This window comes from Thamnophis sirtalis, unplaced genomic scaffold (assembly GCF_051295495.1).
Source record: "Thamnophis sirtalis isolate CommonGarterSnake01/CBP01778 unplaced genomic scaffold, rThaSir2_p1.2 scaffold_2, whole genome shotgun sequence".
Taxonomy (NCBI): domain Eukaryota; kingdom Metazoa; phylum Chordata; class Lepidosauria; order Squamata; family Natricidae; genus Thamnophis; species Thamnophis sirtalis.
The window spans coordinates 102,279,948-102,305,686 of NW_028261382.1; the positions used below are offsets into that span (position 1 = coordinate 102,279,948).

A 25,739-nucleotide genomic window follows, 5' to 3' on the forward strand; every position below is an offset into this window, starting at 1 on the left:
GCTGGCCAGGATGTGCAAGCACACCGGCCAGCTGGTCTTCGGATTTCTGGCACTGCGGCACGCATGTTCCGGTTTTGGCACTCAGGGCCGAAAAGGTTTGCCATCACTGTCCTTTCCAACTTCAGACAGGTGGCTGTTCCAATCTCTTCTTAAAAGCCTCCGGTGACGAAGCCCCCACAACCTCTGGTAGCAAGCAGTTCCGTTGGTTAATTAACAAAATAAGAGTTGGAAGGCCCGGCCGTAACGTGTTTGAGGACTGATGCGCTCCAGGCCAGCGAGCAGCGTGTCAACCGGACGGATCACATTCATGGGAGGGGAAAAACAGACACACACAATTCTCAAAGCAAGAAAAGGCACATCAAGGTGCAGTGTTGCCAAAGGCTTTTGTTTGGGGGGGGGGGAGGGAGGGAGAAAGGTGATGAGGACACATGGGGGGGGTGGCTCGCCTGATTTTACAGCCAGCGAATCCTCTAGCCCAGGGGGTATCCCAAACGTTGCTGCTTTGAAGACTTGTGGACTTCAACTCCCAGAATTCTGCCTGGCTGGGGAATTCTGGGAGTTGAAGTCCATGATTCTTAAAGCGGCCAAATTTGGGGGAATTTCCTCCCACCCACCCCCCCAATTCGCTCTAGACTGCAGGGACTCTCTGCTTTCTCGAAGTGTCATTCGAAGCAGCAAAGAAATACATTACTGTAACGTGCTCTACATGGGGCTGCCCTTGAAGAGTGTTCGAAGACTTCAGCTAGTCCAGAACGCAGCCGCGCGAGCGATTGTGGGTGCACCTCGGTACACCCACGTTACACCTATCCTCCGTGAGCTGCACTGGCTACCCATTAGTCTCCGGACACGCTTCAAGGTGCTGGTCGTTACTTATAAAGCCCTACATGGCATCGGGCCTGGGTACCTGAGAGACCGCCTCCTGCCGATTACCTCCCTCAGACCAATTAGATCGCACAGGTTGGGTCTCCTCCGGATTCCATCCGCCAGCCAATGTCGGCTGGCGACTTCCCGGGGGAGAGCCTTCTCTGTTGCAGCTCCAGCCCTCTGGAACGATCTCCCCGTGGAGATCCGGACCCTTACTACCCTCCCGGCCTTCCGCAAAGCCACCAAGTCCTGGCTGCTCCAGCAGGCCGGGGGGCTTGTGAAATATCCAGCCCCACGGAAATTGTGAATGTTATGTATTTTAAAGTGTTGTTTTATTTATTTATCCCCTTCCCTTGTTTATTGTAAGCCGCCCGGAGTCCTTCGGGAGTGGGCGGCATACAAGACTAATAAACTCAAACTCAAACTCACACATTGGATTTTGGGTGGGTGGGCTGTGGGGAGCGGGGGAGGCAGATCACTCGTGTCCCAACATTACCGTGGCTATCAACATCCTTCTTCCTGCATCCTACCCGCGATTCGCATCTGGTCCGGCCACACCCCTGCGCTGGGACGCAGAAAATTTGGTTGGGTTCTTCTATCAACCCCACAGACCCTCTGCTCTCTCCCAGTCACTTGGCCAACGCTCCCATAATCCCCAGCCAGCTCCTTGGGGAAAGTGGCCCAGAGACTTGTCTACGGGTGTGCAATTCAGGGTAACGGAGTGGAGAGATGAGGGCGTGGAGGTGAGCCGCTTGGAGGTTGGCCACACCCCCGCCAATAATTTGGGGTCTTGTTCAGTCCGGATCCCCACCGCAGCCACCAGATGGTTTCCGTTTGTGACGCCGGAGTGATGCTCAGGAGCAGCTGTCCTTCTGCAGGTCGAGGAGGAGCTGGTAGAGCTTCCTTGTCACGGCCACCTGAGATGTGGAAGCAATCCAAGGTTAAGTGGCTGCTGCTGGGTGCGAAGGGGAAAGCAAGGGATTGCGAGATTGGCTGGGAAACTGTCACAGAAGGTAGAGAATGAAGATCATCGGACTCCAGCAGCAAGCAATAGCAGTTAGACTTATATACCGCTTCATAGGGCTTTCAGCCCTCTCTAAGCGGTTTACAGAGTCAGCATATTGCCCCCAACAACAATCCGGGTCCTCATTTTACCCACCTCGGAAGGATGGAAGGCTGAGTCAACCTTGAGCCGGTGAGATTTGAACCGCCGAACTGCAGCTAACAGTCAGCTGAAGTGGCTGCAGTACTGCACTCTAATAGTGTTGAAGCAGCCATAGTTTGCCCCAATGTCATTCCCTTTGGAGCCGTGGGACCCAGATTTTGAACTACCGTATTTTTCGGAGTATAAGATGCACCAAGATTTTGAAGAGGGCCAACTTTCTGCAAAAAAGAGGGCATGCATAGGCTCTGGGAGGCTTGTAGAGTGCTCCTGGGGGCTCCTGCGGGGTAAAAACGAGCAAAAAATGGTCCGTTTTTCACTCGTTTTTGCCCTCCCCGGCCCCCAGGAGCACTTTGCAGGCCTCCCAAACCCTCTGCAGGTCCATTTTTGTGAAGGTTTCGGGAGGCCAAAAATGCTGTATTCAGTGCATAAGATGCACCGAGATTTTCACCCTATTTTTTGGGGGGGAAAGGTGCGTCTTATACTCCGAAAAATTTGGTAAGTTAGCCCATCTGAGCCTTATAAGATGAGATAACCTTTATTGTCATTTTTTACTGGGGGCACACTGGCACACATTAAAAATGAAATTGTGTTACATATAGCAATAGCACTTACAACTTATATACCGCTTCCCAGTGCTTTCCAGCCCTCTCTAAGTGGCTTACAGAGTCAGCCTCTTGCCCCCAACAATCTGGGTCCTCATTTTACTGACCTCAAAAGGATGGAAGGCTGAGTCAACCTTGAGCTGGTTGGCATCGAACCGCTTGCAGTGAGCAGAGTCAGCCTGCAATACTGCACTCTAATCATTGCGCCACCACGCCCCTTCCTTCCTTCCTGCCTTCCTTCCCTCCCTCCCTCCCTCCCTCCTGCCTTCCCACTTAGCAACAGCATTTAGAATTGTATACCGCTTCAGGACTTCTACAGCCCTCTCTAAGCCATTTAGAGTCAGCCTATTGCCCCCAACAATCTGTGTGTGTGTGTGTGTGTGTGTCCATACTTATAAATACATATAAATGTTAATCACTGTCCGTCTTGAATATTTAGTGGAAAGAAGAGACTTTAGGAGTTCACAAGGTTGATGCTGTATGGAACAAAACTGTGACCGAATCTGGATGTTGTGCTTTGGATACCCTGAAGCCCCCTCCCTGAAGGTAAGAAGGAGAACGGGTTGTGAAGAGGACGAGTAGCATCCCAGACAATCCCGGGGACCCTGCTGAAGCATCGCTTATGTGCCGTGTAGCGGACGGAAGGGGAGTGAACTGCCAATGATCTTTTCTGCTGTCCTCACCACTCTATATGCACTGCCTTCCTGTCTGAAGCAGTGATGCTTCTAAACCAGAGAGTAATGCCGTATGGCAGGATGCTCTCGGTTATAGAAAGTGGTAAGGACAGTGGGAGGAAGATGTACTTTTCTCACGTGACACAGAAAATGCAAGCACTGTTGTGCCCACTTCACCAGGGTCTTGCAAATGTTGAGTGACCAAGCCAGCCTACTCATTAGCTGCACACCCTATGCTCACAAGTCTAACCTCTTTCTCTCTAAGGTGGCCTTTCTGAGGAAAATGAGATTTAAAAGGATGGGACTGAAACCCTCCCCCCCCACTTCCCCCCCCCCACCGCCGGTACCTGGTAGGCCTCTGCATCCTGCAGCCTCTTATGGACAGGGTTGAGTTTATCCAAGGACATCTGAGCGTGCGCCTTGATCTCCAACAGGGTGGGCAGGGGCCGGCAAATCTTTGGGGTGAGAAAAGCAGAAAGGGGAACATAAATGGTTCCAATCGGCGGCAGCCCCTCTCGATCCAGAACAGCCGCAATATAGGGGGTCCCTGACTTACAACCATTCGTTTAGTGACAGTTCAAAGATACAGGCTGTCCTTGAGTTATGACCACAGTTGAGCCCAAAGTTTATGTTGCTAAGTGAAAACATTTGTTAATTCAGTTTGGCTCCTTACAACATTTCTTGCCAAAGCTGTTATATGAATCATTGCATTTGTTAAGTTAGTAACAGGGGGTTGGACTTGAAGACCTCCAAGGTCCCTTCCAACTCTGTTATTCTATTCTATTCTATATTCCAATATTTATTCTATTTCATTCTTTATTCTATTCTATTTTATTCTTTATTCTAATTCTATTCTAAATTTTATTCTATATTCCAATATCTATTCTATTCTGTTCTATTCTAAATTTTATTCTATATTCCAATATCTATTCTATTCTATTCTAAATTTTATTCTATATTCCAATATCTATTCTATTCTGTTCTATTCTATTCTAAATTTTATTCTATATTCCAATATCTATTCTATTCTGTTCTATTCTAAATTTTATTCTATATTCCAATATCTATTCTATTCTGTTCTATTCTAAATTTTATTCTATATTCCAATATCTATTCTATTCTAAAAAAATTTCTATATTCCAATATCTATTCTGTTCTATTCTAAATTTTATTCTATATTCCAATATCTATTCTACTCAATTCTGATTGATTGAGGTTGTGTCTCTCTCCTCTTTCGGGATGAGATTCCATTACGCCCGGAGATGCCATCCTATGAGACAGCCTGATTCCCAGGCTGCCAGAAGGAGTTTAACCCCCTTACCTGTCCATCTTTGAAATAGACGAGGTGGAGGACTTCCACTGCAGAAGGAATCACCTTCCCGGCTTTCTCGGTCCCTCCTAGAGACCAACACTCCACCTCCTGGCCAGCCTCAGGGGCCGGCTCTTCCTCCAGGGCCATGAGGTCCATGAATGGGAAGCCTGCAGAGAAACCAGAAGAGGCGAGGTTGGAAGGGACACCTGGCTTAGGACAGATGGGTAGATGCTTGTGACGGACAGCACCTGTCTCATCCAGCAGATTCTCCTCCTGGCCAGCCAACTGTCCAAGAAAGGCGACGAGTCTCTGATGACCCAGGACAAGACATGAAGGTCACACAGCCAGCTGAGAGGTCAAACTCCCTTTTAATGCTCCAAATCAGGTAGGAGATGGTAGGACAGGAGAATAGGGTAGGATGATAGGATATAGCAGGGATGAAATCCTCCTCGTTCGGCCGATTGCCATTGGTTATGGTAGGGGAGGGTATGATCGGAGGTTGGGATAAGCTAGGAAAGGATGGGATGGGGAACGATAGGATAGGAGAATAGGGTAGGGTAGGGTTGGGTTATAGGATGAGAGAATAGGTTAGGATAGTATAGAATAGGAGGTTAGGATAGGTTATGGTAGAGCAGGGTAGGGTATGATAGGATAAGAGAATAGGGTAATAGGATACGGTAGTATAGTATAGAATAAGAGGATAGGATAGGATAGCAATAGCAATAGCAGTTAGACTTATCTACCGCTTCATAGGGCTTTCAGCCCTCTCTAAGCGATTTACAGAGTCAGCATATATCGCCCCCAACAACAATCCGGGTCCTCATTTCACCCACCTTGGAAGGATGGAAGGCTGAGTCAACCTTGAGCCGGTGAGATTTGAACAGCCGAACTGCAGAACTGCAGTCAGCTGAAGTAGCCTGCAGTGCTGCACTCTAACCACTGCGCCACCTCGGCTCTTAAGGATAAGATAGGATAGGATGGGATGGGACGGGGACAGGATAGGACAGCTGGCTGGGGAATTCTGGGAGTTGAAGCCCCCCCCCCCAATCTTAAAACTGCCAAAGTTGGACACCCCATTGGGGGTGTTCAGTGGGTTTAGCTCCTCCAGGTAGTCCCACCACCTCAATATCACAACTCTTCTTCCCCTCAAAGCACTCGATATCTCTGCTAAGGAAATCCCCGCCTTTCCAAGACCCCAGGAGTTCAGGTAGGCCAAGAGACTCTGAGACCGGTTGGCTACTTAGGTGAGGTGGAAGGTGACCGGCTGCCTCACCTGCTTCATCCCACAGTCTGTAGACCACTTTCTTTCCAGGCAAGGTGGTCTTCTCTGGGTCTTCGGTCACTTTCAGCCTTGGAGACCCGTTGACTTCAACCAGCTAAAGAGGAAGGCCAAAGGCAACAGGTTAAGAGGCTGAACCTCGTTCGGGGCCACCTGCTCCCAGGTATGTAGGACGTTGCCCTACAGGTGGGAGGGTCGGCACGTACATTTAATCAATAAATGCAATTGGAAGTCCGTGGTTAATCTCTTGAGTTCGATTGGTTCCCTGCAGACGTTTCGCTACCCAACTAGATGCCAGCACTGAGGATGTTACCTAGCTAGGAAATGAAACGTCTGCAAGAAAACCACCAAGCTCAGAGAGCACCAAGGAGTCCATTGGCCTCCTCCTCCTCCTCCATGAACACACTCCCTTCTAGCACTGATTCAATTACCTAGATGGGTTATGAAAGGTCTTCAAGAAAACCACCAAGCTCAGAGAGCACCAAGGACCCTACAGTCCTCTTCCTCCTCCTCCCTCCACATCCCACTCCCTTTTAGCACTGATTCAATTACTTAGATGGGTTATGAAAGGTCTTCAAGAAAACCACCAAGCTCAGAGAGCACCAAGGAGTACATTGGCCTCCTCCTCCTCCATGAACACCCCACTCCCTTCTAGCACTGATTCAATTACCTAGATGGGTTATGAAACGTCTTCAAGAAAACCACCAAGCTCAGAGAACACCAAGGACCCCCACAGTCTCTTCCTCCTCCTCCCTGCACACCCCACTCCCTTCTAGCACTGATTCAATTACCTAGTTGGGTTATGAAACATCTTCAAGAAACCCACCAAGCTCAGAGAGCACCAAGGACCCCACAATCCTCTTCCTCCTCCTCCCTGCACACCCCACTCCCTTCTAGCACTGATTCAATTACCTAGTTGGGTTATGAAATGTCTTCAAGAAAACCACCAAGCTCAGAGAGCACCAAGGACTCCACAGTCCTCCTCCTCCTCCTCTCCACAAACCCCTCTCCCTTCTAGCACTGATGATGATCCCTAGTTGGGTAATTTACTACATAAATTCCTCCTCCCTTTCAACTCCTCCTCCTCCTCCTCCATAAACCCCGTACCAACCTGGGGTCTCCAGGCATATTTGCAGAGCTCCATCTTCAGAGCCTTGCCAAAGAATTCAAAGTGGGGCCCTGTCTGACCTCTGCAGGGATGATGTTCCACAGGGAGGGGGCCAACCCGAAGAAGGCCCTTTTCCCCTGGTCACCCCAGCTCAGTGATGGAAAACCTTTTTGGCGCCACGTGCCCAAACTGGAATGCGTGTGCCGGAGCACCGGAAACCTGAAGACTGGCTGGCGTGTGCATGCACATGTGGGAAATCCGAAGACCAGCTGGCCGGCGCATGCATGCGCCGGCCAGCTGGTCTTCGGATTTTCCCACATGTGCATGCACACGCCAGCCAGTTGTTCTTCGTGTTTCCTGCACGCGCATGCACAGGCCAGCCAGCGGGTTTTCGGATTTCCCGGGAGCGCCAGAAGCGAGGGGGCCCATGGGGAGGTTTGGGAATTCTGGGAGTTGAAGAGCCACAAGTCCTAAAGAGGCCATTGTTCCCCCACCCCTGCTCTAGAGGGTTGAGACGTCTCCCCTGCCCCACGGCAGGGATCCTGGTCTGCAATGGTAGCCCTAAAGAAGCAATCTGGCTTTTGCCTCCCCCGAAGAGCACCTCCTCTTTCACCCCAGGCCAAAAGGCTGTTCCCGTGGGGCAGAGTTTCAAAGTTCAAAGTTTCAAAGTTTAATAGCATAATAATAGGACTCCAGGCAGCTAACAATACAAATAAATCAAAAGGAATAGAAAGAAAGAAGAGATAGATTTAAAAAACACACCATGCACTCCGTTCCAAGTGGGGCTGGACCATATTTTGGGGTCAACAGCCCCAGGCCTGCCGGAACAGCCAGGTTTTAGTGGCCTTACGGAAGGCCGGGAGAGAGTGGGAAGGGTCCGGAGGGGTTCGTTACCTTGTAGACGCAGCCCAAGGTAGTCTGAAGGGGACAGGTGACCAGGTGTGTCCCCACGCCAATCATATCGATTTCATTTCCCTGCATGGAGCACAGCAAAACCAAGAGGAACTCCTGAGCCCACGTTTACGGGTGGATGACACACACACACGAAACCTCACAATCTCACACAAATCAGAGCGGGTTTTTGAACCTCAGAGGGTCGCAAATTCAGATCAACCTGTTGTGGTCCACCAGTGGCCAACGGAGCTGGCAGCAGATTCGGAGAGTGAGGAGGCCGGGGAGGGACATGGGCCAGTCCTGGAGTCTGGGGAAGGCTCTGAGGAGGGCTCTGTGTCGGAGGCGGAGAGGGGGCCATGGCCCTATGCCAGTTATCAGCTGCCTTCAGAGTCGGACATCAGTGAGGCAGAAGAACAGCTGGAGCCTGTTCCCAGTGTGCGCATGCGCAGAATTGCCAGATGAAGGGAACGGCTAAAGAACAGGGGTCGACTTGGGAGCGAGGCCACAGGTGGATGATGAATGGCTCCTCCCAGAGGGAATAAAAGAGGAGCGAAAGGGGAGTGGAGTTTGCAGGAGACAATTAGCTTCATTGGTTTGTGACTCTCCGAGACTCCTTGCCAAGTTTTGCAGCTATCAGCCTGGCAGTTCTCCAAGGCAGATAAGGTCTGTGACCGTAAATCCTCCCTCGAAAGACTTTGCTGGATGTGAATGAGCAGAAATCACAGAAAATTAATAAAAAGGGTTTTTGTCGGGACAACAGGGAGTTTGCTTCAGGCTCTCCAGAATCCTCAGTCAGAACACAACCCTCTATTTATTAGATGAGTAGCTTTCATCGTTCTCACCTCCCATTTAATAATATAGTCCTCAACTTACAACCATTTGTTTAGTGATTATTCAAAGTTACAACGGCACTGGAAAAAAATCTTACAACTTTTTTTCCACACTGCTGTTGGCAGCATCCCTCATTTTACCCACCTCGGAAGGATGGAAGGCTGAGTCAACCCTGAGCCGGTGAGATTTGAATCGCTGAACTGCAGAACTGCAGTCAGCTGAAGTAGCCTGCAATGCTGCATTTAACCACTGCGCCACCTCGGCACTTCCCCCTGTGTTCTAGCATGTGACTTTTAATCTTAATATTGCTAGTATTTTTTTCTCGCTTACTTATTTCATCAATTTTTATACAGCATTCCCCCCCACCCCATGCCAAGCGGCATCGGTGTATCCTCACCTCTCGCGACAATTCTTCCAAGCTCTGTTCGCTGACATCGTTGCTCACCGTGATGGGGATCGTCTCGAACCAAGGAACCTGGAAACTAGAAGGCAACAGTAAAAATATTGGGTTTCTGCCATCCAGGAGACGAGCACAAGAGACGAGCCGAAGGACAGAGAATGGAAGTAGTGATCTTCCTCCCATATTTGGGCATACCGGGGGTTGTAAAAATCTAATGTATGTATGTATGTATGTATGTATGTATATGATAAAGGAGGAGAACCTTGTGGCTTAGTGGTTAACACATCTGCCTAATATGTAATACAGCCCAGGTTCTAATCCCAGTAAGGGTATGGCTAGCTGATGAGAGCTAAATAGCTTGAAATAGATCTATACTAGTCTCCCTTTATTTATCAGCACAAATACAACACACACACACACACACACACACACATTCCCCTTTTTTATTATTATTTTATTATTTATTATTCCCCTTTGGATTTTGTAATGTAATTTTTCTGAATAAAGTAGTGCAAGAAAGGATAAAGCAGTTTGTAAAAGAAAAAAAGTTAAGTCCACAATGTTACTACAGGCAGTCCTTGACTTATGATGACAATTTATGTTGCTAAGTGAGACAGTCGTTAAGTGAATGTTGAGCTCTCTTGCCAAAACAATTAAGGGAATCGCTTCAGCTGTTAAGTTATATAAGACACACCAAGATTTCAAAGAGCTAAGTAAGAAAAAAAATGTTTTTGCCTTCCTCCAGCCCCCAGGAGCCCTCTGCAGGCTTCAGCAGGGCTGGGAGAAGGCAAAAACGCAAGTCATTTGTGTAAAAAACGGACCATTTTTTTGCAAAAACAGGGGGATTCTTCCCTTCTCCCAGCCCTGCTGAAGCCTGCAGAGTGCTTCTGGGGGTTGGGGAAAGGCAAAATACAGATTTAAAAGTAGATGGAATAAATGAGCTAAAAGAAATGTAGCCCCCGCAAAAAAGAAGATTAAAAATTTGGATGAGGGTGAAAGAAGTGGGACAATGGAGAACGAAAAGGTGGGTGAAATGAAATATTGTATGAAAGCGCTTTAATCATATGTATGAATAGTAGAATTACATAAGTTGGACTATTGTTCTATACGCGGTGTAAGAGATAAAAATTACTTTTGAATGTATGCTACGAATGTAGTAATGTAATGAATATTAGCATGCGAACTGTAAAGTGGGAAATTTAGCTTGTACTAAGAGTAGGATTACAAGAAGTGAAGGATTGGAGAAAACAATACATACATTAAAATAAAATGTCATTAATCATGAAAAGCTAGAGAAAGATCATGACTGACATATTGAAATATTGAAAAAGGGGGAAAAAAGGAAAGATTGCATCCTTGATTACCATAATGATAAGGCAAGGGGTGGGGAGGAAGAGGGCTAAAATAGAGGTAGAAATATGAGGGGAGAAATAGTAAAAATTGATATTAAGAGGATAGGAAGTAGGGTAGAGTTATGAGAAGGTTTAGAAATGAAACTTGACATTAAAAAATATGCATTAGCAGAATCAAGAATGAAAATAAACTGTATTTATTAAGAATAATATTGTTATGATTAGATGTATTGAAATGTATGAAACTCGGGAACCAAACCATTCACGAAATGAGACGGATAAAATAAAATAAAAAAACTTTAAGAAAACCCGATACTTTTCCAAGCCAAACCCCCAACTTCTCACGTAGCCGGTTCATGTAAAACAAGTTCTCATAGTTATGGGAACCGTCTGCTTCAAGTCCGCACCTATGGTGATGTCCTTGAACAGATTTCAGGCTTCCCCAGCCTTCATTCAGCAGAATCATAGAAGTTTTGTTTCCCCATCTAACCCATTCGAGAGCAACGCCTCCTACCTCTTACTCCAGGGCTGTCAAACTCCAGATGGCCACACCCACACCCAGTTTAGCGAAGGTGGGGTGGGGGGGGAGTTCCAATGCGTCATGTGACGCCGCCATGACGATATGAGTTTGACACCCCTGTCTTACTCTAATGGCAAATTGAAACCAAGAGACCCTTAGCTGCCAATGTTTCATCCTTGGCCCCCTCCGGGAGTCACCCCTAACAACTCCCCAACTCACTGCTTACTACAGGTCCGAAAGATGTGCCGGATCTCCACCGACTGCTTGGCCAGATCTCCGCTGTCCAGCCGCACTCCAATGGCTCGGTATCCCAGCTGGTTCAAGGCCAGGGCGACGGCGCAAAAATTGGGGATGCCACTCCTGAGAAGATCAAAATATCCGTCAAGCTCTCCTCAGGGATCGTGCCTGATAGATTTACAGACGATGCCATTCTTGCGTGGTTCTTTACAGTTAGTTCTTGAGTTACGACCACCAAGGAGCCCCAAGTTTCTGTTGCTAAGCGAGATGGTTTTTTTAATTTAAAAAATGTATGTTTGGAGAAACTATTCGCAGGTAACATTTCTTAAAATGTTACTACTCTGTCTGATATTGTGCTCAACAGCAGATTTACACCGTTTCCTTTTCCTGCATTGTTCTAAAAAAAAAAAGAAAGTGGGAGAAACTTTCCCCTTTTTTCTTTTAAAAGTGTGCAAAAGTATTATGGAGTATTTACATGGGAGTTCCTGATGGATTTTCAACAGGGCTCTGTAAGAAGATTCAAACAAGATACACCCACCAACAAAGACACAGCAATCCCCTTCCTACTCCCTTCGAGCACTGATGATGTTCCCTAGTTGGGTAATGAAACGTCTGCAAGGAAAACCACCAGGCTCAGAGAGCACCAAGGACCCCCCCCCAGTCTTTTTCCTCCTCCTCCTCCTCCTCCTCCTCCTCCTCTCCACAAACCCCACTCCCTTCGAGCACTGATGATGTTCCCTAGTTGGGTAATGAAACGTCTGCAAGGAAAACCACCAGGCTCAGAGAGCACCAAGGACCCCCCCCAGTCTTTTTCCTCCTCCTCCTCCTCCTCCTCCTCCTCCTCCTCCTCCTCCTCTCCACAAACCCCACTCCCTTCGAGCACTGATGATGTTCCCTAGTTGGGTAATGAAACGTCTGCAAGGAAAACCACCAGGCTCAGAGAGCACCAAGGACCCCCCCCCAGTCTTTTTCCTCCTCCTCCTCCTCCTCCTCCTCCTCCTCCTCCTCCTCCTCTCCACAAACCCCACTCCCTTCGAGCACTGATGATGTTCCCTAGTTGGGTAATGAAACGTCTGCAAGGAAAACCACCAGGCTCAGAGAGCACCAAGGACCCCCCCCCAGTCTTTTTCCTCCTCCTCCTCCTCCTCCTCCTCCTCCTCCTCCTCCTCCTCCTCTCCACAAACCCCACTCCCTTCGAGCACTGATGATGTTCCCTAGTTGGGTAATGAAATGTCTGCAAGAAAACCACCCAGCTCAAAGAGCACCAAGGACCCCCCCAGTCTTTTTCCTCCTCCTCCTCCTCCTCCTCCTCCTCCTCCTCCTCCTCCTCCTCCTCTCCACAAACCCCACTCCCTTCGAGCACTGATGATGTTGCCTAGTTGGGCAATGAAACGTCTGCAAGAAAACCACCAGGCTCAGAGAGCAACAAGGAATATCACATTCGAAACTGAGCTATGAATATTCTCTTCTAGCAGATCCCAAGGAGCATATATGGAAGACTTCCTAGTCAGTTATTATCCTATGGCAGTGGTTCCCAAACTTGGCAACTTTAAGACTTGTGGAGTTCAACTCCCAGAATTCTCCAGCCAGCTCTGCTGGCTGGAGAATTCTGGGAGTTGAAGTCCACAAGACTTAAAGTTGCCAAGTTTGGGAACCACTGTCCTATGGAATCCGATCCACTCACTATCTATGAGACATTCATTAATCTCAAGATCTTCAACCAGATCTCATCCCTTCAGAGCTAAGTCTTGAGTCTTACAGAAATGGTTCCTCATTGTCTTCTTCTAGCTTTGGTCTTCAGGATTCCTTCGTGGTCTCCCCTCCGAGGTTTGACATCCCCCCCCTTCCCTGCTTAGCTTCTGGATCCAGCCAAGGATGACCAGGCCAGTCCCACCCCAAATCTCATCCCACTCCCAAGATTCCACCCCAAAAATGGGGCTTTCAGCCTTCCTTCTCCTTACCTCATGACACAGTAGGTGTCCACCAGGCCTTGGAAGTTGTGAGGGTAGGCGATGGCGTAGGACATGAACGCTGCCCGCTCTCCACAGCTCACCTTCTCCGGCGGGACTCGGAGTAACTGGCACACTTGGGTCAACCACTTGTCCACTAAAGTTGGAAAGTCCATGGGTTCCTTCCCAGCCAGGGGCAGCAGGCTCTACTGGGGAAGAGAAAGAGACTGCACAACCACATCTCAAGGTGCCCCAGTGCTTCAGCCACCATCTGAAGAGTCTGGGATTTCTTGAAATATACTTTTTTTTATTTTCCATTTTCATAACATACAATCACACGTATACTATTACGTAGCCAATATCCTATTGTATTAAGTAGTAATTACATCAGTTCCTCTTGTCATCAACGCCCAGAAAGATAAAAACCCATTATTGGCTCTTCTGCTCTCCATACACCTCTTTCTTCTACCTCTCTCCTTCCTCCTTTCTTCATCATCCTTTCCTACTCTACTTCCCCTTCCTTTCTCCTTCTCCTCTCTCTACATTCCACTCCTCCTTATCCTCCTCATCTTACCCTCTCTCCTATCCCTCTCTTCCCATCTTTCTTCTCTCCTCTGTTTCCCACTCTTCCTCTCATTGGTGTATTTCAGCTTCTGAGCAAACTCCAATCTATGTTGATGGTATTTATGCTTCCATATCAATATACTTATTAGCTCTTCTACTCTCCATACACCTCTTTCTTTTGCCTCTCTCCTACCTCCTTTCTTCCCCTCCATCATCCTTTTCTACTCTACTTCCCCTTCCTTTCTCCTTCTCCTCTCTCTCATTCCACTCCTCCTTATCCTCATCTCCCCCCCTTGCCCTCTCTCCCATCCCTCTCTTCCTATCTTTCTTCTCTCCTCTGTTTCCCACTCATTCCTCTTATTGGTGTATTTCAGCTTCTGAGCAAACTCCAATCTATGTTGATGGTATTTATGCTTCCATATCAATATACTTATTAGCTCTTCTACTCTCCATACACCTCTTTCTTCTGCCTCTCTCCTACCTCCTTTCTTCCCTCCATCCTCCTTTTCTACTCTACTTCCCCTTCCTTTCTCCTTCTCCTTCTCTACCTTCCACTCCTCCTTATCCTCCTCATCTTCCCCCCTTCCCCTCTCTCCTATCCCTCTCTTCCTATCTTTCTTCTCTCCTCTGTTTCCCACTCTTCCTCTCATTCACTTGGTGTATTTCAGCTTCTGAGCAAACTCCATTCTATGTTTGATGGTATTTATGCTTCCATATCCATAGAAAGTTTTTATTTTCCACTTTCATAACATATAACCACATGTATACTATTACGTAGCCAATATCCTCTTGTATTAAATAGTAATTACATCAGTTCCTCTTGTCATCAACGCCCAGAAAGATAAAAACCCATTATTAGCTCTTCTGCTCTCCATACACCTCTTTCTTCTGCCTCTCTCCTACCTCTTTTCTTCCCTCCATCATCCTTTCCTCCTCTACTTCCCCTTCCTTTCTCCTTCTCCTCTCTCTCCATTCCACTCCTCCTTATCCTCTGATGGATTTTGGGTGTGGGGACAAGATCATGAACTTTTAACTGGGTGGGATTCTGATGTCATTTCCAGTATTGGGATTTCATAGAGCCAAGGTGGCGCAGTGGTTAAATGCAGCACTGCAGGCTACTGCTAGATCAGCAGGTCAGCGGTTCAAATCTCACCGGCTCAGGGTTGACTCAGCCTTCCATCCTTCCGAGGTGGGTAAAATGAGGACCCAGATTGTTGGGGGCAATATGCTGACTCTCTGTAAACCACTTAGAGAGGGCTGAAAGCCCTATGAAGCGGTATATAAGTCTACTGCTATTGCTATTGCTATAGCATAATGCCAAGATGTCTGATTTATTAAATTGGAACTTTAAGGATCGTTTTGCCTTGGACTCTGATTTAACTCTACATGCTACTTGGAACGCTGACATTATCCCAATACTTCCTGGCTATTTGCCAAGATCTTTCACAAAGTCCCATGTCTCTTTTGTCCATCCCTGAGGCAGGACATTCACAAGGCCAGCTGCCAGTCTCTGGATCTCCTTCCCCAAGGATATGGAGTCCTTGACGGTCTTAGCTGTTTTCTTGCAGACGTTTGATGACCCAACTAGGTAGCATCATCAGTGGTAGAAGGGAGGGGGGTTTGTGGAGTGGGGGGGGGGAGAGAGGAAGAGGAGGATTGTGGGGTCCTGGGTGCTCTCTGAGCTTGATTGCTTTCTTGCAGACGTTTCACGACCCAACTAGGTAACATCATCAGTTCCAGAAGGGAGTGGGGTTTGCTCTCCCTTTATATACAAGTGGCCTGCCCTGTTAATATCAGTAGGAGTGTTCTTGGTAGTTGCTTCATCGGGAGATTGTTTACTGAAGCAATCAAACAGCTACAAGGCCACAATGCCTCCTGGCCAGCAATAAACACCCAGAGAAGCAAAGTTCAACACCAAGCAGTAAATAATAATCCAATAAAAAATTACCAACTCAGTTAAGAACAAACTAATCAAGGAATCACTGAGAACACAACACAACTGACAGGGCAAGTCACTTATACATAAACAGAGGAAACCCCACTCCTTCTAGCACTGATGATGTTCCCTAGTTGGCTCATGAAATGACTGCAAGAAAAGAAACAATATCAGAGAGCACTGGGAGGGAGGGAGGGAGGGAGGAAGGAAGGAAGAAGAGAGGGAGGGAGGGAGATATCATTGTTGATGTTACCTAGCTGGGTCATGAAACATCTGCAAGAAAACCACCAAGTTCAAGAAGAAGGAAGGAAGGGAGGGAGGGAGGGAGGGGAGGGAGGGAGGGAGGAAGGAAGGAAGGGAAGAAGAGAGGGAGGGAGGGAGGGAGATATCATTGTTGATGTTAACTATCTGGGTTGAAACATCTGCAAGAAAACCACCAAGTTCAGAGAGCACCAAGGAGAAGGAAGGAAGGAAGGAAGGAAGGAAGGAAGGAAGGAAGGAAGGAAGGAAGGAAGGAAGGAAGGAAGGAAGGAAGGAAATAACATCTGCAAGAAAAGCTCAAAGAGACCACGCAGTTCAATCCTGGCCTATCTTCTCTTCTACTGATGCTGTCTAGGTCTATCTTCAATGGTCTTTAGATCCAGAGAGAAACCTTTCTCTCAACATAGGAAATAACTGAATTTCCAGCTTCTCCCCCTCCTTTAATTATCAAGAGAGGCAAGAATCCTTCGTGATTTAATTAAGTTTTCTTGCTCTGTTTGCATTTAGCTTGGCATCAAGCCGAGATGGAGAGTTCCCCCCCCCAATGCACATTACAGGCTGGGTGCCTCTATCGTGTGACAGGCACCCATCTGTGGTATTAATAGTGCGACAAAGAGCCATCAAAGCATCCTGGAGCCCATTCATTGAACTACAGCACATTATGGGAACCCAGTGATGGCTTTGTGTCATCCCAGCGTTTAGCTTCTTGGCCGAATCCCCTGCCCAGGGTAGAAGAAATCAGTTCTTGGAAAACAATAAAGGAAGCCAGTTTCAAGCAATTTAACAGAATCACAGAGGGACCTTGGAGGTCTTCTAGTCCAACCCCCCCTGCTCAATCAGGAGACCCCGTCCCATTTCAGACAAATGGTTGCACAAACTCTTCTTCCAGTGTTGGAGCATTCACAACTTCTGGAGGCAACTTCTGTTCCACTGGTTAATTGTCCTCACTGTCAGGAAATTTCTCCTTAGTTCTAAGTTGCTTCTCTCCTTGATTAATTTCCATCCATGGCTTCTTGTTGTCCTGCCTTTGGGGGCTTTGGAGAATAATTTGACCCACTCTTCTTTGGGGCAGTGAAACTCTGTGGAATCCTACAAATCCACCCTGGACTAGATCCAGAGAGAAAATCTTCTTGGCCTTTTCCTGGAGAAATGTTGTAAAAGACCCAACAAATGTATTACGACTGTTTACAGTCACTTTCTCCTTGGCTTACAGAATAACAGAGTTGGAAGGGCCAAACTGCCTCTTCTTTCTGGCAATTTAGCCACAGTGATTTTTTGGGGGGACCTTCTCTTCCCCCCCCCCCCCCGAATACTAACCTGTGTGTTGACGTCATCCATAGAGGTGAAGGAGGAGACGTAGGAATGAGCCAATGTTCCCAGAGTTGGAATCCCGTAGAGTTTCCCGGCCAGGACGTTGCTGGTGAAATCAAAACCTGGGAAAAGATAAAATTTGGGGGACGGGAGGTGAGAATGAGGAGAGGTGCTTAGGCAGGACATCCAAGGACTTCCCTTCACTAGCCTTCGGTAGAACCGCTTGGGTTCAGGCTTCATAGATGGATCCAGGCAATCCTCCATTGTACGGCCTCCTTTAGTGGCCGTACAATGCTACAAAAGCACTGAAAAAAAGTGGTTTATGATCACTTAAGGGAGAGGGAGGGAGAGATGGAGAGGGGGCAGAGGGAGGGAGAGAAAGAGAGAGGGGAAGGGAGGGAGAAAGGAGAGAGGAAGGGAGGGAGAGGGGGGAAGGGGAAAGAAAAGGAGAGAGGGGGTGAGAGAAATGGAGAGAGAAGGGGAAAGGGAGGGAAAGAGAAGGAGGAAGGGAGAGGGATTAGAGAAAGAGGGAGAAATGGAGAAAGGGGGAGTGTGGGGAGAGGGAGAAAGGGAAAGAGAGGGAGGAAGGGAGGGAGGGGGAAGAGAGGGAGGGAAAGGAAAGAGGGGGCGAGAGAAATGGTGAGAGAAGGGGAAAGGGAGGGAAAGAGAAGGAGGAAGGGAGAGGGGTGAGAGAAAGAGGGAGAAATGGAGAAAGAGGGGGAGTGTGAGGGAGAAAGGGAGGGAGAAGGAGAGAAGAGAGGGAGGGAAAGAAAAGGAGAGAGGGGGTGAGAGAATGGAGAGAGAAGGAGAGAGGGAGGGAGAGGGGAAAGGGAGGGAAAGAGAAGGAAGGAGAGGGGTGAGAGAAAGAGGGAGAAATGGAGAAAGAGGGGGAGTGTGAGGGAGAAAGGGAAAGAGAGGGAGGACGGGAGGGGAGGGGAAGAGAGGGAGGGAAAGGAAAGGAGAGGGGGCAAGAGAAATGGAGAGAGAAGGGGAAAGGAGGGAAAGAGAGGGAGAAAGGGAGAGGGGGGAGAGAAAGAGAGAGAAATGGAGAAAGAGGGGGGGTGGGGAGCGGAAGAAAGGGAGAGAGAGGGAGGAAGGGAGGAGGGGGAGGAGGAAGAGAGGGAATGGAGAAAAGGAGGGAAGAGAGGGGGAGTGGGGAGAAAGGGAGAGGAAGAGAGAGAGAGGGGGAAAGAGCGGGGGAGGGAAGAAAGGAAGAGAAGGGGAGAGGGAGGGAGAGGGGAAAGGGAGGGAGAGAGAGGAGAAAGGGAGGGGGGGAGAGAAAGGGAGAAATGGAGCTGAGCTCAGGCCTCCCACCGCCACCTTCGGGAGGAGAGCCACAAACGGGACCTTACCGCCCACGTAGCAGTACTTGGATGCCGAGAGTCCTCCGTCCAGGCCCTGAGCCCGGCGCAGACCCATCTCCATCAGCTTCTTGCCAGGGCCAGCTGCGAGGCGGAAGCGGGCGGCGTTTGTGGCCACCAGACTGCAGAAGAAAACCCCATTGGGGAAGGTCAGGCCTGCCGAAACTTAAAACCTCTGAATAAAAACGATGCCCGGCTCCATTTTGTTGAGAAAGGCATCGTTTTATTAGGGGCCAAGTGCATTGCAGTAGTGCAAAGCCAGAACTGAAAATCGCGCACCAAAATCCCTACGTTCAACTTTTCCCACCCTTAACCGTTTCCCATGGCCTAGCCCTCCTTCAACCAAGGAGGTACAGCGAGATCTTTTCATAATAGCAATAGCAATAGCAGTTAGACTTATACACCGCTTCATAGGGCTTTCAGCCCTCTCTAAGCGGTTTACAAAGTCAGCATATCGCCCCCAACAACAATCCGGGTGTACTTGAGAGACCGCCTACTGCCGATTACCTCCACGTGACCTATTAGGATCTCACCGATTAGGCCTCCTCCGAGTTCCATCTGCCGGTCAATGCCGCCTGGCAACCACGCGGAGGAGAGCCTTCTCGGTGGCAGCTCCGACCCTATGGAACGATCTCGTGGAGATTCGTACCCTCACCACCCTCCAGACCTTACGCACAGCCCTCAAAACCTGGCTATCCCGTCAGGCCTGGGACTAAGATTGTAACCCGCCCGAATGGTATGAATGTTGTGTTTTTTAAATTTGTATTGTTCTATATGTCTAAAGTTTGTTTTTCCCCCTCCCCTCTTGAGTTGTGAGCCGCCCTGAGTCCCCCCAGGGAAAAGGGCGGCATATAAATTTAATAAAATACTCAAATACTCATTTCACCCACCTCAGAAGGATGGAAGGCTGAGTCAACCCTGAGCCGGTGAGATTAGAACCGCTGAACTGCAGATAACAGTCAGCTGTAGTGGCCTTCAGTACTGCACCCTAACCACTGCGCCACCTGAGCCGGTGAGATTAGAACCGCTGAACTGCAGATAACAGTCAGCTGAAGTGGCCTGCAGTACTGCACCCTAACCACTGCGCCACCTTGGCTCTTAACAATGAGTTCAAGCCAAGGTTGGCGTGTGACTCCCTCCTTTTTCCAGCCAAGTGACCTTGAAGCAGGGTCTCAAGGAGATACAGCAGCTACTTTCGATTTCCCAAGCCTTCCGCCTTTCATCCACCCTCCCCAGAGTTCAAGGCAGCGAAACTCCGCAAGCTCAAGGTGGCGTCCTAGCCACCCACCTATTACAGAGCACGAAAGCAGTTAAGGGCAGTGCAAGGACTGGTTGCATTTTAAATGTTCGTTTACAGTCCTCTCTTTCCTAATGCACCTGAAAGTTTGGCATAAAACGATGCACCACCTAAGCTTTGAAAGAGCATTTACAGAGCCTGGTGGCTTCGATGGGCTGGACGAGCTAACATTTCACCTCCAAAATATCCTGTGGAAATCTATACATAGGGATCTTTTACAACTCAATCTACAAAATCTATTTATTTTGTCATGTTCAAGTAGTGTCTATTGGAGGTGGGGAGCCTTTGAGACTGCGGGCATCCAAACTTCATTTTAATGTACATTCAAAGGGACAATAAAGTTATTGTGACAATAGTTATTATTCTATTCTATATTTCTATACTTTTATTCTATTCTGTATTCTATATTTCTATTCCATATTTCTATTCTATATTTATTTTCTATTCTATATTTATTTTCTATTCTATATTTCTATTCTATTCTTGTATTCTATTCTATATTTCTTTTCTTTTCTATTTTATAATAATCTATTCTATATTTCTTTTATTTTATTTTCTATTCTATTATTCTATAATTCTATTCTATTCTATATTTCTTTTATTTTATTTTCTATTCTATTATTCTATTCTATTCTATATTTTTCTTTTCTATTCTATATTTCTATTCTATTCTATATTTCTATTCTATTCTATATTTCTATTCTTTCTATATTTCTTTTCTTTTCTATTCTATAATCTATTCTATATTTATTTTCTATTCTATTCTATAATTCTATTCTATTTTATTCTATTTTTCTTTTCTATTCTATATTTCTATTCTATATTTCTATCCTTTCTATATTTCTTTTCTCTTCTATATTTCTTTTCTATTCTATATTTCTATTCTATTCTTGTATTCTATTCTATATTTCTTTTCTTTTCGATTTTATAATAATCTATTCTATTCTATATTTTTCTTTTCTATTCTATATTTCTATTCTATTCTATATTTCTATTCTTTCTATATTTCTTTTCTTTTCTATATAATAATCTATTCTATTCTATATTTATTTTCTATTCTATAATTCTATTCTATTCTATTTTATTCTATTTTTCTTTTCTATTCTATATTTCTATCCTTTCTATATTTCTTTTCTCTTCTATATTTCTTTTCCATTCTTTTCTATATTTCTATTCTACTCCTTTTCTTTTCTATTCTATATTTTTATTCCATTCTATATTTCTTTTCTCTTCTATATTTCTTTTCCATTCTTTTCTATATTTCTATTCTACTCCTTTTCTTTTCTATTCTATATTTTTATTCTATTCTATATTTCTTTTCTATTCTTTTCTATTCTATATTTCTTCTCTTTTCTATTCTATATTTATTTTATTTTCCATTCCATTCCATTCCTGTTGTTTTTATTTATATACTACTAAAACTATTCTTCCTGTAACCCTTAACTGAGGGAAGCAATGCATTGTAGGACATCAATTTTTGAGCCAAGGTACTTCAGATGGGACAGAGCTTATAGAATTTGTCCAAAATTTGGGATCCAGGACTTTTGTGGAATTTGTTACCTTTATTCAGCAAACCTTGAAATATCAACCTCAGATCCAGTTGGGGGGAAACTGTTCAATTTCCCAAGAAAATAGATGCCCAATATCGCAACTTTGAAAAAGTTTTCGGAATGGGCCGGAGTGATTCACATTCAAAAGGGGTCATTTCGAACTGGGAAGGTTTTAAAGTCAAAAATATTCTACGCTATTCTATTCTATGGCTTTAGAGCAGTGTTTCTCAACCTTGGCGACTTTAAGTCCTGTGGATTTCAACTCCCAGAATCCCCCAGCCAGCATAGCTGGCTGGGGGATTCTGGGAGTTGAAGTCCACAGGACTTAAAGTCGCCAAGGTTGAGAAACACTGCTTTAGAGCCAAGACAGGGAGTTTGTTGGGGATGGGAACACGTCAAACCTCCCGGGTTCCACACACAGACTCACCTGGCGTAGTTCACCAGGCACAGCAGGGTGGTCTCCATAAGCTGGACCACCAACAAGGGACCCCTGACCTGGAGTAACGGCACCTGGATGAGCAGAATCAGGGAAGAGAAGCTGGGAGGTGAGACATTCTCCCCAAGGCTCTGGGACTTGTAAGCCAGAAGGTTCCTTGGGATGAGCTTCAGAAACACACAACCCTTCTGGGTAGTGTGGGCTGGTTGAATTTAACAATCCTCCCTTTTTCCACCCTCTCCTTAATTCCTCACCTTTCATCCCTTTTCATGCCTTCTCCCTCCTTCCTTCCCCAGTCTCTCCTGCCTTCCTCTTCTCTTCCTTCCCCACCCTTCCTTTCCTCCCCTTCCCTTCTTCCTCCCATTCCATCCTTCCTTCTCTCTCACTCCCATTTCTTCCTTCCTCCCTCCCTTCCTACCCACCCACTCTTCCTTCCCTCCTTCTATTCCTTCCGTCCTACCCACATTCCTTCCTTTCTTCCCACCCTTCTTCCTCCTTCATTCTCCCACATTCCTTCCCCTCCATCCCTCGCCTCCTTCCATTCCTTCCTTTCTTCCTCCCTCTCCTCTCTATTCCTTCCCTCCCATCCACTTCTTTCTTTCTTTCCTTCCTACCCACCGTCCTTCTATTTCCTTCCTTCCTCTTCCCTCTTCCTTCCATCCTCCCCCACATTCCTTCCTTTCCTCCCACCCTCCTTCCTCCATTCCTTCCGTCTCTTCCCTCCTTCCAATTCCTTCCTCCCTCTGTCCTCTTTCTCCCTTCTCTATTCCTTCCTTCCTACCCTTCCATCCTTCCCAACCACCCTTTCCTCCCTCCTTCTTTCCTACCCACCCATCCTTCATTCCCTCCTTCTGTGCCTTCCTTCCTCCTCACATTCCTTCTTCCTCCCTTCATTCCCTCCCACATTCCTTCCTCCCCTCCATACCTCCCATCTCTTTCCTCCTTCCATTCCTTCCTCCCTCCCTCTCTCCTCTATTCCTTCCCTCCCTCCCACACTTCCTTCCTTCCATCACTTCTTCCCTCCCTCCATCCTTCCCACTCTTCCCTCCCACCCTTCCTTCCCTCCCACCTTCTTTCCTCCATTCCTGTCTCTTCCCTCCTTCCAATTCCTTCCTCCCTCTGTCCTCTTTCTCCCTTCTCTATTCCTTCCTTCCTTCCCACCCTTCAATCATTCCCAACCACCCTTTCCTCCCTCTTTCCTACCCACCCATCCTTCATTCCCTCCTTCTATGCCTTCCTTCCTCCTCACATCCCTTCTTCCTCCCTTCATTCCCTCCCACATTCCTCCCTCCCCTCCATACCTCCCATCTCTTTCCTCCTTCCATTCCTTCCTCCCTCCCTCTCTCCTCTATTCCTTTCCTCCCTCCCACACTTCCTTCCATCACTTCTTCCCTCCCTCCCTCCTTCCTTCCCACTCTTTCCTTCCACCTTCCTTCCTTCCCCCTCCAAGGTAAGAAAAGGGCCAGCATTCCCTCCTGGGTCCTCTGAGCTCCTGCACGCTGCCCTTTCTCCCAGGAGACTGGCGGAGATGCACCCACCCTGGAGAAGACCACCGAGCCCTCCGGGGCAGACGAGATGGAGACCTCGGAGGCATCCACTGTGTGCAAGTACTCAAAGAAAGCTTCCTCGGTCGTTGCAGGAAGGATGGACTTCAGGTACTCGATATCTGAAACAAAGGAAAGCCAAGTAAGAGATCAAAGACACTTTCCCTTAAAAAAAGGGGAAAATTGGAAAATGGGAAATATTCCCTCGGAGGGAGAGGTAATTAAAAAAACAAACATTAGTGTCAACTCCCCTGGCATTATCATAGTAGAAAGGAGGTGGGGGGTGCATTCCACGCATAATGTCAGCTGAAGTCGGATCTCAGATTACTTCAGCAGGCTTGGGAGGGGTGCAACTCATAGGGGAATGTGATTGATGACACAGACAGAGGGGAGGGGAGGAACAGGGCTAAAGTTCAGGAGAAAAAAATCAAGCAAAGCACAGGCTTGACTGTGAACAGATCTTGCCTAATGGATCACCTAATAAGTCACTGGTTTTGCACTAAAACCTTGACTCGATAATTGTGATTTAATTAGGGCATCGCTAGGAAATTTGACAATCAGACTGTGCAGAAATGAACAGATTAATGTTGGCAATTAAAGGGAAAGAATAATCGGAGTATTATAAGATACAGGGGGGTGTTTTTAATCATTGGATAGAAAATGAATATGGGCAAAAACAAACAGGAAACTGAATAAATTGGAAAAGAGAACAGAATTGAATCAAAAGGCAATTGAAATGTAAAGGAAAATGAGGAGTAAACTTTATCCTCTTTTTAAAAATATTTTTATTCTTGTTAGGTGTAACTACTGATTGTACTGTCATAGAGACTAACTTGATTTTGTATTTAATAACGGCAGCAAGACTGTTGGTGGCGCAATACTGGAAGAAGGAAGATTTGCCTACTATTCAAGAATGGACATTAAAAGTAACACACTTAGCAGAGATGGCTAAAAATATCAGCATATCTCAAAGACCATTCCAATGAGAGATATAAACTGGAGTAGAGAAGGTGGATTGACTACACTCAAAATAAATACAGGACTAAGAAATTCCAGATAGTTTATGACTGAAGAAGCAAGGAATGATATAATCTGTTTAGAGTTAGCCTAGCAAAGAGGAGTTAAAGCTCAAATGAAAGATGATACTAACTTTCTTTAAGTTTATTTTAGAATATCTTTGTTAAAGATTTATACCCTGTATTTGCTCTGGGAAGCCAGTTTTTAGACTTCTCAAATCCAGGTGGATTCAGTTGGAAGAGCTGGACCAAGGAAACCATAACCCACAAGGCTGAGCCTTCCCTCCCAGTTGGGCTGGAGGTCAGCCACCATCTATCCGGGATGCTTAAGGGAGATTTCCGTCCAAAGCAGGATTGGCCCCTTCCACTCCCACCCGGCCTCCCATCTCCTCCTCCCAAGCTGCCAGGAGCAAAAAAAAATAAATCTTGCAAGAATCCAATTCAGCATCTGAGGGCTGAACGCCCAAGAACTGGATGTCAAGTTTCCAAGCCTGAATAAAACCTGGATAAAGGAGAGAGAGTTGAAAAGAATAAATATGAGCAGGCTTCTTTTTAAAAAACAGACGCAGAAGCGGGTGAACAGGGGAACAGAATCTGCAGGAAATGTTCCTTGCTTAGCGCCAAGTCTATTTATGTTCTTGGATAAGAGATGGGTGGCGCATACATTTCATAACGGATAAAGGAAGCATCAATGAGAAAAGAATCGGGGAAACAAAGTCAGAGGGTAGCATTTGGAGAGATGAAAAATGCGGAGAAATTTGGGAGAAAAAAGCTGGTTGCAGGATCCTAGAATTTGACAGTGGGGGAGGATGCAAACGGGCCCATTAATAAATAAATAGATAGATAGATAGATAGATAGATAGATAGATAGATAGATAGATAGATAAGGAGAAGAACCTTGTGGCTTAATGGTTAACACATCTGCCTAAGATGCAATACAGCACAGATTCAAATCCCAGTAAGGGTATGGCTAGCTGATGAGAGCTAAATAGCTTGAAATAGATCTATACTAGTCTCCCTTTATTTATTTATCAGCACAAATACTATATATATATATATATGCTTCCATCATCTGTCAATCGGCTTATCACAAGAGTCCATCACGACAGAAACCCAATATTTTTACTGTTGCCTTTGTTATATTTTGTGTTATATTTGTGCTGATAAATAAATAAAGGGAGACTAGTATAGATCTATTTCAAGCTATTTAGCTCTCATCAGCTAGCCGTACCCTTAGTGGCTTAATGGCTAAGATGTTTGCCTAAGATGCAATACA

General features: G+C 46.5%; 1 protein-coding gene across 1 annotated transcript in view; it reads right to left on the minus strand.

The window, feature by feature from the left end:
* Positions 1 to 308: 308 nt before the first annotated feature.
* NAPRT (nicotinate phosphoribosyltransferase) overlaps positions 309 to 25,739 on the minus strand; it is a 34,111-nt gene continuing 8,680 nt past the window's right edge. The window contains exons 2-13 of the mRNA XM_087706619.1: positions 23,442 to 23,569; positions 21,895 to 21,977; positions 18,612 to 18,742; positions 17,266 to 17,381; positions 13,200 to 13,393; positions 11,221 to 11,361; positions 9,127 to 9,211; positions 7,899 to 7,979; positions 5,891 to 5,993; positions 4,627 to 4,784; positions 3,653 to 3,760; positions 309 to 1,781 (exon numbers count right to left, since the gene is read on the minus strand). Coding sequence (XP_087562745.1) covers positions 1,719 to 1,781; positions 3,653 to 3,760; positions 4,627 to 4,784; positions 5,891 to 5,993; positions 7,899 to 7,979; positions 9,127 to 9,211; positions 11,221 to 11,361; positions 13,200 to 13,393; positions 17,266 to 17,381; positions 18,612 to 18,742; positions 21,895 to 21,977; positions 23,442 to 23,569 — 1,391 coding nt within the window. The 3' untranslated portion in view covers positions 309 to 1,718. The remainder of the gene's footprint in view (positions 1,782 to 3,652; positions 3,761 to 4,626; positions 4,785 to 5,890; positions 5,994 to 7,898; positions 7,980 to 9,126; positions 9,212 to 11,220; positions 11,362 to 13,199; positions 13,394 to 17,265; positions 17,382 to 18,611; positions 18,743 to 21,894; positions 21,978 to 23,441; positions 23,570 to 25,739) is intronic.